At 33.5% G+C, this 16,868-nt stretch overlaps 2 protein-coding genes across 2 annotated transcripts; one reads left to right on the forward strand and one right to left on the reverse strand.

The window, feature by feature from the left end:
• The first annotated feature begins 4,734 nt into the window (after positions 1 to 4,734).
• On the forward strand, positions 4,735 to 6,687 carry LOC7472683 (F-box protein At1g47056). The gene has a single exon (XM_002301129.4). The coding sequence runs from the start codon at positions 4,910 to 4,912 to the stop codon at positions 6,509 to 6,511; it is 1,602 nt and encodes a 533-aa protein (XP_002301165.1). The 5' UTR covers positions 4,735 to 4,909; the 3' UTR covers positions 6,512 to 6,687.
• Positions 6,688 to 11,878: 5,191 nt separating this feature from the next.
• LOC7462863 (16 kDa phloem protein 2) lies at positions 11,879 to 13,890 on the reverse strand. Its single transcript, XM_002302395.4, has 7 exons — positions 13,668 to 13,890; positions 13,456 to 13,560; positions 13,172 to 13,298; positions 12,997 to 13,068; positions 12,861 to 12,906; positions 12,434 to 12,731; positions 11,879 to 12,279 (listed from the first exon to the last, which is right to left on the reverse strand). Exons 1-7 carry the CDS (start codon positions 13,708 to 13,710, stop codon positions 12,218 to 12,220), a joined length of 753 nt encoding a protein of 250 aa, XP_002302431.2. The 5' UTR covers positions 13,711 to 13,890; the 3' UTR covers positions 11,879 to 12,217.
• Between the last annotated feature and the right edge of the window lie 2,978 nt (positions 13,891 to 16,868).

The raw sequence follows: 16,868 nt of genomic DNA on the forward strand, positions 1-16,868 counted from the left end.
TACCGGTAATTTTGATGTGTAACATGCTTAAATTTTATTATCTCAAACTCACATACTTTTCTATCATATTTATGCTATGCAAAATAAATGTACAATACCACATAAACATGGCACACCAATATCTCCCTTAATCAAGTGATAGATACATGGCACCGAGGCTTGTGGCCCAGCGGCAGAGGCAAGGTTTCCTTGCCTCTGTCACCTGGGTTCGAGTCTCAGTGTACATGTCTGTCACTCCCGCGGTGTCTTACCTGTCTACTGGGCTTGCAGGGTATTCAATGGGTCCGGGGATTAGTTGTGGTGCGCGTAAGCTGACCCGGACACCCCGGGTTACCAAAAAAAAAAGTGATAGATACATGACCCACAACACAATATTACACCGATCCTACAGAGCCAACTACTCTCAGATCCACACAATATGTTTTCTGATTTTTCCTTGAATGTTACAATGGCAAAAACGTAATAAAAATGATTATGAAATCTATGTGTATTTGAGGACTTGTTTGCATGAGTATAAAATTTTAGGACCAAAATATACTCGAACGCTTGTATGTGATGAACCCTGTATTGAGCGTCTACGGTGCAGTTTATTGTTTAGTCAAGGACTGCTAGTATGATTAAAATTTTCACCTTCCAATAACTATTTTATATTTTTAACAATTAACATTTAACCTCCCATCTAAGATAATGACTTGGTTTATATGTGGATTTTAGGGAATATCACAATATATATATATATATATATATATATATATATATATATATATATATATATATATATATTTTGTGATTGCATTGGTTTGAAACTTTACTGAAAAGAGATTTAGTCTGAATCCATTTAAGTTGGCTTCAAGATAAAGAATATTAATCACACTTACAACTTAACAATATTGAGTTATAAAGCATACTTAATTAAAAAAAACTCACAAATATTATAATTATCATGATAAATTAATAAATTAATTATTGTTATTGTTATTGTTATTGTTATTAGCAATCATTACTATAGCATACCACCACCACCACCATGCACAATTTCACCAATATAACTAAATGTAGTTTTTATATGTTAATTGAAAATGCATTTTATTTTTATTTTTTATATTAAATTCAGTTCATATAAAATGTCTTCTTAATATAACTACACATTGCAAATAAACAAAAACAGTTTTTGATTATATAAAAACAAAAAACCAAAGGAAATGCCTAAATTTATAAAATATATTTAAACCGTAGTATCGACAATTTAAGAGTATTAAAATAATAATAAAAACAAAAAACAAAAAGAAAATCTCACTCTCAGTTCTGCTTCGCAGAGAACTGTCGGGGATAACATAACAGGCAAGTCCTTGCAGTTCAAAATACGTTGTCTTTAGAGAAGTGTACACAGACTATATATAACAACAATAAAATGCAATTCTTTATTTGATAGACTTGTCCTACATAATTCCTCGTACTTAGTTACAGTGGGATTAAAAAAAATATAGATGTAAAAATGCCCAAGCAAAGATTATTTGTTTTTACCGTGTAAACTCAATTTAGTAGATCAAACCTGAAATTTCTTGATTATACTTTTTATCTGATTTAAATTTCAAATTAAACTTTATAAAAAATACTCAGATATCATCTGATTAATTTAAAGGGTTAAAAAACCCAAATGACTAATAAAAACATAAGTTAATTTTAAAAATACATTCAAGCCGACATATTTTCTTAAAAAATATTGAGATTGCAACATATTAGATTAATCTAGGTTAACCCGTCTAGCCTGTAACTTGAATTATAAACTCCATTGAGTTTAATAAAAAAAAATAAAAAGTATTTATGTTTAATTACATGATAAAACAAATAGATGCATGCAAAATTATAATAGTATTTATATTTAATTACGCGTGGTTTGAGCCACGCGTGCCTGCTGCCCAGCCGGGTCACTAGCTTAGGCCAGTGACCAGGCTGGGCCGGCCGGGTCCATTCCAACCCATGCACCCTGGGCTAGACCCAGCCCTCAAAAAACCAAATTGTGTTTGCTAAAAGTGTGTTTGGCAAAACAAACCCTTATGCCTTGGCCATAATTTTTATGTCCATTCTAGTTTGATGTTTGGCCAAATGAGTTCCTTTTCGATATTGGAAAATTCCAAAAATATTCAGGGGTCTTCGTTGATTTATTTATGGGTCCCTCGCACTTTATTTTATTTTTTTTCTTTGTGTTTGTATTTTTTTTTAGTTATGTGCTCAATCTGTGGACTATTACAGTTAAATGCAAATATGTCGTGCAAGGTTTTTTTTATTTCTATTTAAAAAGGGCCAATAATAATAAAGGATAAACAAGAAAAATGGCATAGAAAATTTCTTCTTCAAATTCATTTTTTTGCGAAAATATTCACTGACGCCAGAGTCAGGAGTATCGCATTTTTTGGATTTGCGCGATATTTATCAACACCAGAGTTGGAAATATTCGTAGGAATTGTTCGCTGACGCCGGAGTCAGTAACATGAAAGGAATGATAGAAAAGGAAAAAGAGAATAAATTCTTAGCAATTTTAGACAAAACCAGCAATGCAGTCTGCTTTAGGTAGGACGCTTAAGGGGTGATAACATCTTTCCTTTTGCGTAACCAGTCTGGTATCATAGAATATCTGTTGACCAATTTAGGATTCCTAGTGACTATAATACTAGGTGGCGACTCCTTAAACAAGACATTTTCCCATAAAAGAACAAGATGCCAAATATCTGTTCTTTTTCCATATCGAGAGATAATTTTTAATTGGTCACCGCGATGTCCGGGTGTGACAGTACTCATTGTTCAAAAAATTTCTATTTTTTTCATTTTGGCCCTTAAACTTATTTATGGTCAGTTGCATCTTTTTTAAGCTAAATTAAAGAACAACTGATTCAATTTTATTGAACAAAGATAGGATTGAAAGAAGAGAGGACCAATATGGAAAAGACACTAAAATCAGTAGTGGGTTCAAAGTTCTCAAGAAAAGTTCAATTTAGTCCTCAAACTTTTCAAATTATACCCATTTGGTCTCTTAATTTATTGCAATCCAATTTTGTTATACAAAGTTCTTTTTTATTGTTTTTGGAGAGAGAGAGAGAGAGATTACCAGATTTTAGTGTTGAGAAAGAAAGTTGGCCACACCACTTTTGACTACTAAAATGATAGTTCTTACTGTCAATAAGTTCTATACGATTAGAGAAGTTTGATGATGGTTGCGTTAAAGCCTTAATACTGTGTAAAAAACATATATAAGTCGAGGAAAACATATATCTAATTTGGTTTGATTTTGAGTTTTTAAACTTTTTTATAGGTTTGTTGGGTTGATGAATTTATTTTTAAATATTCTAAGTATGCTGGTGATATATTTTTTTATTTATTAAAATGACTTCAAAATAAGTTTTTAGAGGGAAAACTCATTGCCTTGATTTTTTGGGTGTCATGGTGGTGCCTAAAACCTTGGTTGCCATATAACACACCGTCCATAAAAAAGAGTCCAGCCCAAGGCACGCATCCATGATATTATTATTTATTTACTGTTTAATGCATCCAGGGATTGAGCTTTCCAATTTATTTTTTGCAATATTATCCCCCACGAGTTTTGTTTGTTAATCCGAGTTGACTCAGGTAAATCCAATATATTATTGTCTTAATATTAGATAAAAATATCGTTTTGTATGCAGCTAATTTTGAATTCATAGTTAAAATCTATTTTTTAAAGAAACATGATAGCGATGCCTAAGCATTTTTTTTGGTTTTCTTACAAAATTTTGCTCCGACCCTAGCGCTAACCAATTCCATTATTATTTGATTAAATACATAATTTATTATATAAACAAAGTTATTAGAAACAACTGGATATATGGTTCTATTGCGATATCAAACATCTTAATTCATAACCATCTCTCAATTTTTTAAGTTTAGCCTTTAGTAATCATTAATAGTATTTTATGTTTTATTGGCACATACAGTTTTAATTAAATAATTTTTTTTAAAGAAACAAACCTATAAAATATAATTAGATACATGGTTGTATTACAAGATAAAATATATTATAAATCTCTTAATTTTTTTAGCTTAATCTTTATTTATTCTTAACAATTTTTTTTATATTTATCAAGATAAATAATTTTTAATTTATTTAATTAGATAAGTATAAATTCAACCTTACTTTCCAGAAAGGCACAGCAAAATACTGGTTTCTGAAATCTAAAAGAAATGAGTATATCCCAAGTTTCAACTAAAATATAATCTTCTTCTTGTTTTTTTTTCTTTTTTTGATTTTGGAATTTAAACATCATTTCGAAAAGCCAATAAAATGTTTGAAGATTCAAATTTTAAATATTTCCCAAAACAAGCCGCAGCACTCGAAACTTGTTTTTTTTTTTTTTTAATAAAAAAACAGAAAGAAATTGAAGGATGAAAAATCATTGGCTTTGGCGAAATCAATTATTACTTTAAATAAATAAATAAATAAACGTTAACAAGGACGGTGGTTGCCATCAGATTTCGTGGAAGAAATGGATAGATAAATATTGTTTATACTAAAAATAACGATGGCACAAGATTCCAAGCGGGCGACCTTATTTCCCATCATAAACCTCCCTTTCACATCATGGAGCCCTTTCTAACATCATCTGCAGAGATCAAAATCGGACGATGGAAAAATGCAAATCAGACCAGGTCAGGAAGAAGAGTGCAGGGTAAACAAATGAGAACTTATCCACTACACGTAAACTCAACAAAAGAGGAGACTATTCCATAAAACCGAATGAAATCCATTTTCAGTTCCGTTATTGAAAATAGGCGAAAAAAAGAAAAAGGCCAATCAAACACTACGAGAGAGAACTGTGCTCCTCCCTCCTAAGCTGAAGCTGCAAATCTACACCGTTCAATCAATCAGTCACCGTGAATGGGCCAGACAACTTCGACGGCTTTAATCACAAGCCGTCGAGACTCAAATCTCAGCAGCCAGCGCTCAAAATCCAAATTCACTGTCCCCATCATTCCGATGCAAGTAGAAGAACAAACCGAATACGTGCTCGTGGAAGCACCTGATTATATCTCAGATCTTCCCGATGAATGCTTAGCTTGTATTTTCCAGTCACTTAGTTCCGGCGACCGGAAAAGCTGCTCTTTAGTTTGTCGGAGATGGCTAAGAATCGAAGGACAGAGCCGTCACCGACTCTCTCTCAACGCCCAATCAGATCTCCTTCCTTTCGTAACATCTCTCTTCTCTCGCTTCGACGCTGTAACTAAGCTCGCTCTCAAATGTGACCGTAGATCCGTTAGCATCGGCGACGAGGCGCTAGTTGCAATATCTATTCGTTGCCGTAACCTCACGCGCCTCAAGCTCCGCGCATGTAGAGAAATCACAGACGCAGGCATGGCAGCTTTCGCTAAAAATTGTAAAGCATTGAAGAAGTTTTCGTGTGGATCTTGCGCTTTCGGAGCCAAAGGAATGAACGCGATGCTTGATAATTGCGCGTCGCTCGAGGATTTATCGGTAAAACGGCTTCGAGGAATTACGGATGGCGCGACGGCTGAGCCGATTGGACCGGGTTTAGCTGCGGCTTCACTTAAAACGATTTGCTTAAAGGAACTTTACAATGGACAGTGTTTTGGCCCGCTTATAATCGGGTCAAAGAATTTGAAAACTTTGAAGCTTTTTAGATGCTCTGGCGATTGGGATAAGCTTCTTCAAGTTATTGCGGATCGGGTTACTGGTATGGTTGAGATCCATTTAGAGAGGCTCCAAGTTAGCGATACTGGCCTTGTAGCCATCTCTAATTGTTTGAATTTAGAGATTTTGCATCTAGTTAAAACCCCGGAGTGTACTGATATCGGACTTGTTTCCATTGCGGAGCGATGTAGGTTACTAAGAAAGCTTCATATTGATGGTTGGAAGGCACATCGGATCGGTGATGATGGGTTAATGGCAGTTGCCAAGTATTGTCTTAATTTGCAAGAGTTGGTGCTGATCGGGGTGAATCCTACACAGATTAGTTTAGAATTGTTAGCTTCAAATTGTCAGAATCTAGAGCGGCTAGCATTGTGTGGGAGTGATACTGTTGGTGACGTGGAGATTTCTTGTATTGCAGCCAAATGTGTGGCATTGAAAAAGCTCTGTATTAAGAGTTGTCCTGTATCGGATCATGGATTGGAAGCGCTTGCAAATGGGTGCCCGAATTTGGTTAAAGTGAAGGTGAAGAAGTGTAGAGCAGTTACTTATGAGTGTGCTGATTTGTTGAGAATGAAGAGGGGATCTTTGGCGGTCAATTTGGATAGTGGGGAACCCGAGCATCAGGATGCCAGTGCTAGTGATGGTGGGGTGCAGGAAAATGTAGATGAGTTTCATCCAGTCCCTAATCAAATGCCGCTGCCTAGCATTGCACCGAGCAGTACTGGACGATCAACTTCTTTCAAGTCAAGATTTGGGCTTTGGAGTGGGAAAAGTTTCGCGGCTTGCACATTTAGAGGATGGTCGAGTGGTAATAGCAGTTCTCGAGGATAATGAGACGGTGAACCTGAAATGTGAACTATTGAAAAACTTTTATTGTCCTTGGTCAGTTTGGATTAGTTTGGATTGTATTACCTGATTCTGGCTTTCATGTAATTAATTTGACTTTGTGTGCTGTTTATTGCCTTTCCTATTGAACATTCTATAAAAAAAGTTATCGTTTTCTTGTTTCTTGGATTGCTGCTCACTTCGCCTTTGTGTTTTTTATGCTGTGAGTTGTATAACACACTTCTAGTTTACATTTGTGATTGTTCCTATTTATATAACTTGTATCTTCTCTGAGAAGATGGTACACATGAGAAGATTCTTAAGGTTTTAGTCCTGGGAAATACATCTTTGCATTATAGTATTGTTTGTTGAAAATTAACTGTTTGGTTTGTTAATACGATCCAGGTTGTGCCTAGTTATACTATTTTGTTGTCTACTAGTCTCTGTTCACCTAGTTATACATTTACAATTGCTGCATAAGCTGCATCATGCTAGTCCAAGTCTAATTCTTGAAGTGACAGATTTCTATCATTTATTTAATATATATGGCAATGACTCAATGAAAAGCTGATTGCCGTGAGTTACGCCAGATTGTCTTGATGCTGGATCAATCATTATGCAGTCTATAAATCTCCAAACACTGTTTTGTCTATCATCAGATTCTCGCGTGCCTTGCTCAATGAATGGGAGATCAGGAAGTGAATCTGTAGTAAATGGTAATTTACCTTTGTTTTATGCAATCTCTCAAGAAGTGAGTCTGTCATAAGTGGTAATTTACTTTTGTTTTATGAAACTTCTCTCTAAAACACACAGATTGACACCCGAACACTGTATATTTGTTGGAATTTATTTCCCAGATAGTCTTTGATCCTTTAGTTTCTCGAAGGCGTTGTAGACTAATTAGTTACTTGTTAGGATTAATCACAAGTGTTACTAGTGTGGTATAACAATTGCGCACACAACCCGCACACTAACATATGTTACAACACTAGTCTAATAATATATTTGTTGGGATTTATAACCCAAATAGGCCTTGACCCTTCAGCTTCTTGCATGCAGTGTAGTGCGAGGATCTTTATACTTCGAGCATATGGTGCAAGCAAGCTCTGTGCTGACTTAATCATTTTTGTTGGCTCAATCGGCAAAACACTACAATTGCTCGATTTGCTATTTCTCTGCTGTGACAGCTATTTCAGCACTGTAGAAGTGCTAGGCTTCTTTGGCTGTACGATGGTATTTCACTCAACCAAAAGGTACAGTGTGCTTCAGTTCTTGTGTTTTTTTCACCGAGATGTTTTGCATTTGAAACCATTTTCTTCCATGGTTTGGTGAGTAATTGTAAATGTAAGTGCCACATAGATTAATCTACTGTTGTTTAGAGGTGCGGTAAATTAATCCATTAAATGAAGGAATGTGTTTTGTATTCTCAGATTGATTTGTTATTTTTGCGAGGCATAGGAATCGAAAGACTCTCTTTCTTGTTTGTGGGGGTGATTAAAGCAATCAGCAAGCGAAACAAAGTTATGCATCCGTATTTAGAGTGAAATTTTATGGTGGTACTTACATTTTTTCCCATAAAATTTGGTGAGTAATTGTAAATGTAAGTACCACCATAAAATTTATTTTATAGTTTCAGATTATTTTTTTTTAAAAAACTTTTATTTTAATATATTTTTAAATAAAAAATATTTTAAATTGTTATCACTATTACAATTTCAAACCCATTACCATTATGTTATTCACAATCATGGTTTTAAAAACCGAGCGCTTGGTAGACATCGAGGTCGAAATGGCGGTTTTTTTTAAGATTTTTTTTAATTTTTTGTATTAAAATAAGATATTTTTAATTTTTTAAAAATTTATAAAAAGATAAATTTTTTTTAAAACACGGATAGAGACAAATACTATTATGGTGGTAGTTATGCCGCGGTCGTTGCTAACGTAACATTATATTATTCAATTAAAAAATAATTGTTGATATGTAGGAGTGCAAGATATTTTATATGCCACGCAACTGTAATGGTTAGCTCCTGGGATATCCTGTTTGATTGAAACTTTTTAAAGTAGCTCTTGCTTTGTATGGCGGCCTTGAACTTGTATGGCATGAGAGTGACCTGTATGCTGGCCTAGAACTTGGACACCATATATGTTGCCTGAACTGGCTTTGTATGGTCCCTTAGAAGACAAAGAAGTGTTTGTCAATGTTATTCGGTGCTTTTCGTTTAAGAAAAGTCATTGGCTAGCTACAGTGACCGTTGGTTGTGTCATGTCGTGTCTAGTGAAAATCTTAGTCATGATTATTGTCATTGGTGTAAAAGATGCCCATTATGCACATAAAAAGTTGCGTGCGTGTATAAAATATAAATTATACATAAAAAGTTTACGTGTTAGACTCTTGAAAACTCGAAAAAAATACATGGTAAGATTAGACTAACTGGATGTTGGGTGTCGTCTAGTATCAGTGTCAGGATGACATTCTAGCCGTTAGGGCTAGCTCAAACTGCTGGCTGGAAGTATATATATCACCAGAGGCCAACATAACTGATAGGCTAGGAGAACTCTTGTGCACCATTGCATAAATCATGAAGTTGTATTTTCGTCTATTTTAATCATGATTGTATAGGGCTCTACTCCTTTATTAATGCCCCCCTCACGGCATCGGTTTGATCCTATATCGAAGCAGAGCTCGTGTGAACTGTCTCCTTTTAAAGTATGTTTGGAAAGTATAACAAAAAATTTTGAAATTTTTGTTTGAAATTTTATTTTTATGTTTTCAGATCGTTTTCATGTACTGATATTAAAAATAATTTTTTTTATTTTAATATATTTCTAAGAAAAAATACTTTGAACCGTTACTGCTATTCCAATTCCAAATAACCTTAAATTTACTTTGTTCTCTTTCTTGGTCTAGGCTTTTGGTAAAATGTTATTTGCCTGAGGATGTGTATTATGCTACTGTGTTGTTGTCCATATGTATCAAAACAATAACAATAATAAAAAAATAGGGTTTATACTCGGCCTCCAATAGTTTTTTCATTCTTTTGCTTTACGTGTTATTTTAGAAATTACATTTTATATTATAAAATTTATAATACTTTACAGTTTAAAAAATCAATAAAAAAATTAAATTATTTATAATATAATAACTAAAAAGCTCTTATAATTAATATTACAACTTTTTCATTGAACTAAAAAACCCTAGCCACCCGCTAACACCCCCACAAGAAATAATTGAAGCCATTATGTTATTTTCTTCTTCTTTTTTATTACTTTTCCTTTCAATTGCACAAAAAGCCTTAATAAACAACAACATATTCAATCCCAAATCCACCAAGAAATTCTAGTAACGTATCACACCTCCTCAACAACCTAATTCAACCAAGCAGTCTTCTTCATCTTTCTCACCAGCTCCACCATAAAATCACACATTTTCCAATCTAAATTATAACTCCAAATCAATTAGATAGCTGTTGCACATTGACTTGAACAACCCTGTCAAATCAATTTTTAATTAGAGATTGATTTTTATATTTCTTACATACAAGAAAGAGATTGATTGGAGTTTATTTTCTGATTTTGAAATCTAATGGGACTATTTTGCTCCTGTCTCCCCCCCCCCCCCCTAAATTCTTGGGCTTATTTTCCAAAGTAAAAGTAGGTGGCAGTAGGAGTTGAAGCACGGGATGTAGGTTCTGTTGGTTATGATGATTGATTGATCTTTTGTTGCCCAGAAAGGGAGGGTTATGTAGATTAGTCAACAATGTTCAAGTCAGGAACATAGGATTTCAAAAATCAACACCAGGGCCTCCTAGCATAGCGGTCAATCCTTGTGATATTTCATTAATCTATTATTGCTTAATATATTTTCACCATACTAGTGGGAATTTCACTCTCGGTATCCAATAAAAAATAGCAAGATTGATGAAGAAAATTGGAGTACCCAAAAAATATAAATCAACACCAGTGGAAATTTTTTGCCTTTTGTTTATTTTTTAAATATTTTTTTGGTTAGTGTTAATTGGGTTTAAAGTTGTGGTTGTTGTGTTTGTCCTTTGTGTTCGTGGATTTATCATATGATGTGGCTGAATTGTTGTTGCGTGCACGCGAGTTTTCAATATGTTATTTGGTTTAATTTTACGTGTATTATATATGACAAAAATTTAATTATTTTATCTAATTTAAAAATTTAAGTTGATTTAGAATATAAAGTGTACTTTTTTAAAAAATAGGGGCAAAAAAAAAAAAAACTATAAGAGGTTCAATGTAATTAACCCAATAAAATAAAATACATTATAAGTTAAGAGATTATTGAAAAACAAAAATAATAGGTTATTGATTTATTATATAATGTTGTGTTTAAGTGCAAGATTTTCAAAATTAATAGTGTCAAGTGTTTCTCTATCATATTTTGTCAGAACATATGTTAATATGTACATTAAATTAGTTTTCATGTGTCCATCAAGCACGTGTGTGGATATTTCACTTTATTTCTAATCAAATAAGATATTTAGTTTTATTTTTCACATTTAAGTGTTTATATCTTTATTTTTTTTATTCGAGTCTCATGTGTTTTAAAACTTTTAAAACATAAAGAAATTTAGCTTAGCATCTTTGTATATACCACATCCAATCAAATTATGTAAAATTAAAAAAACAAAACAATAATAAAAAATATTCAAATTTAAAAAAAATCAAAATAAAAGACAAACTTGTTGAAATAACATTGTCTTGATCATAATTGACAGACACACACAAAATTACAAAATTGCCCTTCTCCTTTTAGTTTTATGTACAAAGATAATTACAAAATTGCCATGTGTACAATGAAAATTTTGGTGCCCGGCCCAACTTACTTTTGACGGATAAACAGATATGCCAATTGAAAACAGATATTTCGGATCGGGGTAAAAAACTTACATCCTTTTATTTTGTTTTTGTATTTTAAAAATATTTTTTAAAAATTTTATTTTTTTAAAAAATATTATTTTAATATATTTCTAAATAAAAAATATTTTAATAAATAATTACTATTATAATTTCAAACAATCCCAAAACATTGTGTCACAACTCTACACGTATAATTGGCGCAACACAAGACTAACGTGACGCCTAAAATTGCTAATATTATCATATCATAGCCAAACCAACCTTATAAATTAAAAAAAAGGGGTGAAATCTGACAATAAATGAAGGCGGGTTTGATACAAATTTTGGTTATAACCAACAAGAACCGACATTGATCTCATTAGAGAGGTAATACAGACTAGATAACTCAAAGAAGATGGCTTGTTATGTATGATAAAAGCAGCAGATCGAGAGCAAGAGTTTCAGAAGAAGAAGAAGAAGAAGAAGAAATAGACACTGAAACCATAATGAATCAATAAATTTAGTTATTTAATTCAACATCTGGGATTTTTTTTGTGTACAAGAAATCCTGACGACCCAGCGATTTTATTTGGAAAATGAAAGGATAAACATCAACGTCGAGATATTAATAAATCACATGAATTTCAAAGTCAAGCACATACAATTGCTTGAGCTGAAGGAGAGCTAATTGATTGATCATGCATATTAAAGCAGTGACATTTTTGAAGAAAAGAAAAGGGACTGTAGAAATTGCGCTCCAAGTCGAGTAAATTTATTTACTAGAGAAATAATTTTATATCTTCTGCAGATTATCTGTTTAACCCAAGAAAAAATCCAATAAAAAACTCAGTACGGCGGCGGTGGATATGTTCCTGGTGGTGGTGGTGGTGGATAAACCCCGGATGCACCTGACATCAAGCGAAAAAAAAACACCACTTATTAGACTACATTAGAACCATTAATAAATATAAAGAACCTGACAAGTACATGAATCATCTGAGTAACGTTTTCTTTCCTTATTTGAAGGCCTGATATATAACCAGCAAGGAAGCGTTAATTTACCTGTAGGATAGTACGTTGAGGGCTGAGGAGCAGGTGGATATGCTTGGGGAGGGTAGGCTGCAGGAAAACACGCTTGCGGAGGGTAGCGGCCAGCTGGAGGAGGAACGTGAGGGGGTGGCGGATAGCTCGCAGGGTTAGGAGAGTACCCCATGTACGGAGAAGGGGAGGAGTAGGTAGTTGTAGCAGGGTAAAGAGCAGCGGGTGCTGGTGGCATGGAAGGGTATGGCAGAACCTGGTTCAGTGGTGGCGATGCATATTTTGATCCTAAATCTGATGGAGTCATTTTCCCTTTATGTTGCTGTGGTGCTCCAACAAAAGAAACCATTTTTTATTAATTTGTTAGCAAACCAGTTCTCTATCATGCATATGAATAAATTGATCTATTAATTTGCAAGAGAAGCAAAGTAATTTTTGGGATTGAAAATACATTGGGATTTGAGTAGTGTAACATAAGCCGCACTTCCCCTGAATGCCTGCATTGGAGAGAATGTATCAGAAATTCAAGAATAATACTAACAAGAGTCAAAATTAACGACAGAAGGTTATGTGAGCTCATGTTTAACCTGCCAGTTTTGCTCTGTATGGGCCAGGAAGCATCATCAAAACCTTGGGAAAGGGCTTTATGGAGCTGGATTCTACATTAAGCAGGTTCCAGGAATACAGCGAAGTGATCAGTAAGATCCTAAACATTTCAATTTCTTTTTCCTCACTACTTCTTGAGGGCTAACAACAAATTACCTTCCGGTGCCAATATGCTCATCAGCAGAGAGGGTGTGGCTGTTCCAAACCACAACGCTCAATTCCTGGAGGCCTTCAACAAGTGTGAAAATGAACTTTTCTTGAAAAACGGGGTTCCTGCCTCCATCTGATTCAGTGAATCAAAATTTACAAGTAATGCAATAATTAACTTACGTCGGAAAACAAGAAAGAGCAAACATGAAGGAAGATTCTTGAGATTAAAAACTAAGTGGTTTGGCATGTATTATTTATACATGAAAGCAAAATTCAGGAGATATAGGCACCTGTGCACGTTTTGGTTCGGTACTTGGTGTTTCCATACTCAACACTAACATATGGGTCTTGTCTTGATATCCATTCCTTGTCCTCCAAATTGTAACAAGCAACGACTGCAAAGAAAGACATTATGAACAGAGAGATAATTACGATGGTCACTTGTCAGTCTCAAACTGATCGATTGACACTTAACGAGTCTGAGCTAGGTAGGTAATCATACCAGTGACCTCAAGAGGAAAGCCTTGGATTCCACAGATCGCCATGGCTACTTAGACGGGAATGAAGCTGGTTATTTAGCGATATTGAATCAATACAGAATTAGCAGCTGTTTATAGCTGTAGGAATAGAGGTTGGTGATGTGGGAAGAGTTGACGTAGACTTTTTAGTCGATGCTTTCACTACTCAATCACAACAAGGGATCTTCATTAGTGGCGATAAATTCCCCTTCTGTAAACAATCATTATTGTGAAAGTCTTCGTAGAATTTTCCAAATTTTAGTCTGATTTGTTTTTTTAACAAGCAATCGGTGGATTTAACGACAGTAACATGGAAGAAATGGTGGTGCTGTTTCTTTATTTCGATAGTTCACAATGATAAGCTCAATAAAATCTGATTTTAAAAATGTTTTTTGTTTGAAAAAATATTAAAATAATATATATTTTTTTATTTTTTAAAATTTATTATTAATATATAACATAAAAACACTAAAAATTTTTAATTTAAAACAAAAAATAAATTTTAATAAAAAAATAAATTAAAACTCACTTCCTGACAACCCTCCACTCCCCGTAGAGACAATGGCCCCGTCAGCTCTATTTAGCAACTTCTCTCCTTTTCTTTTAATCAATCCTTTGACTTTCGGAAATTAGTTTGGTGATGCAATTGGCCTTTTTCTACGTTTTGACTTTTGGAAATGAGTCTGGTATTGCAATTTGCCAGTTTCCACGTTTTCTGAATGAGAATCTGTCAGCTCTAATTGGCCGCAATTTGCCAACAAAATAATAATAATAAAAAAAAAAACAGCTACATGTTATACTCCTGCTTTCTTTAAGCCCGGGTCTAGAAGCCCAATATTAAATAGTGACGCGTGAACTTTAAAGGCAGGCTATTTCAGAAGATTAAAACAGATTTTTGGAAAGACGGGCCTTGTAGTCTTTCTATATGTTTAAATGATTTATATCGGGCCACGATTCATCCATACTTTTGGCTTTCCTCGTGCCCCTCACGAAAAATACTCTCGCTGTTGACCGGGCATCAAAGGCTCAGAGGAAAATATATATATATATATATATATATATATATATATATATATATATATATATATATATATATATATATATTTTGTTAACGTAAGTGTTCGGGTCAGCTTACGCGCGTACCTCGACTAATTCCACAGGTCCTGGAGTTAATGACCATGTAAGCCTCTGGTAACCCTGAGGTTTGTGAAACTCGAACTGGTGACCTCTAAGGACAAACCTAGGGTCTGACCAGTTGAGCTACACCCCCCTCAGGGTTAACTCATGGTTGACTTCAGGTCTATGATAGAAATTATTTTTTAAAATACTTTTATTTAAAAATATATTAAAATAAAATATATTTTTATTTTTTAAAAATCATTCTTAATATCAGTACATCAAAACAATTTAAAAACATGAAAAAAATAATTTTAAGCAAAAACAAGTTTAATTTTTTAAGAAATACAGTTTCAAACATGTTCCCAAACAACCCAAAAAAGGAAGAAGTGTCTTGAACCTCAATTGAACAAGAGAACCAATTTGAATTTGTTATTGGATTTCATTGTCTTAGTGATACTCATTAAACATATACAATGATACATAAAAATCAAAATGGAGATAAAAATGACAAAAAATTATTTACAAGTACATTAAAAAACAATTCAAAAAATTATTTCCCACTGCTCTTGATTGGCTCTTGCTCAAGTTTTTATTGGCTCTAAAAAGTTTGAAGAAAAGTTATTCTCAAGGGCTGATGATGTAATCAATGTTAATTGTTTAACAACAAATTAATTATCAAATGAGGACTTACAGCTTGGAGTAAAATCATATAATAGACAACTTTATATAAGTGGGTAGGTCCGAGATCAAGGAATAAGACGCATCTTAATTGATGATAGATCGATAATTAACATTATGCAGGTTCATATGATGAAGAATATTGGCATATCTCTGGATGAAATATCCAAAAGTAGGATGATTATCCAAGGTTTTAACAAAAAAGAACAACATATATTTGAAAGATTCATATTGAGATTGAGATTGGAGAGATGAACTTTTCAACACTTTGTCATATTATTGAGGCAAAGACTTGCTCTTGGGAAGAACTTGCTTACACGAGAATGGTGTGGTTCCATCAACGTTTTTTATATAGTTGTGATGATGAAGTCAAGTGTGTTATGGTTGCAAAAAAAAAAAAAAAACAATTTTTATTGAAGAATCACACTATACAAATGTCAGGTTCTACTTTAAGCTAGAAGACATACCTAATTCCAATTCAAAAGATAAGATACGAGTAAAGAAGTATGAAGCATATGACATTTTTATAGGTAGAAGACCATTTAAAGAGCAGGAAAGATTATACAGAGAGGAAGATCGGTCCAATAATCAAAATTTAGAATAGGATATTGACCCTGTAAACCTCCAAATATTAAGGTGTAGAATGCTGCAACAAACCCTATTACGATCCATATCATCGAATACAATGAAGAAGATGCCTAAAAACCTTGTCTTTCATATCAAGACAATAAATAAAATTCATTTATTTCAATGTTTAAAAGACTGGGCGAGGATTTACGTGTTTCAGCATTTGAAAGACCGGGTGATCAAATATCCTCTTCCACCCAACACAGAGTTCAAGACTAAAGGCTTATGTTTTCTCCATATTGGGCTTTAAAGTGATGAAAAGAAAAATAGAGTTATAGAAGAGGAGTAAGTCAGGAAGATCAAGTAAATCCTGATCAAGGAAACAAAAAGCTTTAAAAAGGTGAAAAGACTCTAACAAAAGTAGAGACTTAATCTTCAAAATTAAAGATTGTATCCACAAACCATATCACCATTGATGAAGCATCAAATTACAAATTACAAACTCAAACTTAGATGAGTTATCTATTGAGGATAAACCAACTCTAACTCCATAAACTTTTGAAGAATAGGAAAAATAATGAATTATACAAGATTGTTGACAAAGATGATATACGAATTAGACCTATCAATAGGAAGTTTATGAAGCAATTCTATTATTGAAGAACTATCAAGCTCCATATCACATGAGCCTAAACTATTAGACATTAAAAAAAGTAATATTCTTGGCCCGCAAGGATATATATAAAATTCTTGTTTTATTTTAGGTTCTTGATATTAAAATACTTTCAAGTCCAATTCGAGGTACAAAAAGAAATAAATAA

The sequence above is a fragment of the Populus trichocarpa genome, chromosome 2 (assembly GCF_000002775.5).
Source record: "Populus trichocarpa isolate Nisqually-1 chromosome 2, P.trichocarpa_v4.1, whole genome shotgun sequence".
NCBI classification, from domain to species: Eukaryota; Viridiplantae; Streptophyta; class Magnoliopsida; order Malpighiales; family Salicaceae; genus Populus; species Populus trichocarpa.

What these genes read in the sequence shown, in the direction of transcription:
- LOC7472683 (XM_002301129.4), top strand. Translation starts at nt 4,910, where the DNA reads ATGGGCCAGACAACTTCGACGGCTTTAATCACAAGCCGTCGAGACTCA.
- LOC7462863 (XM_002302395.4), bottom strand. Translation starts at nt 13,710, where the DNA reads ATGGCGATCTGTGGAATCCAAGGCTTTCCTCTTGAGGTCACTG. An exon ending in CTTTCCTCTTGAGGTCACTG is followed by an intron (nt 13,561 to 13,667) that starts GTATGATTACCT and finishes CTTTCTTTGCAG; the next exon opens with TCGTTGCTTGTTACAATTTG. An exon ending in CTCAACGTACTATCCTACAG is followed by an intron (nt 12,280 to 12,433) that starts GTAAATTAACGC and finishes GCTTGATGTCAG; the next exon opens with GTGCATCCGGGGTTTATCCA.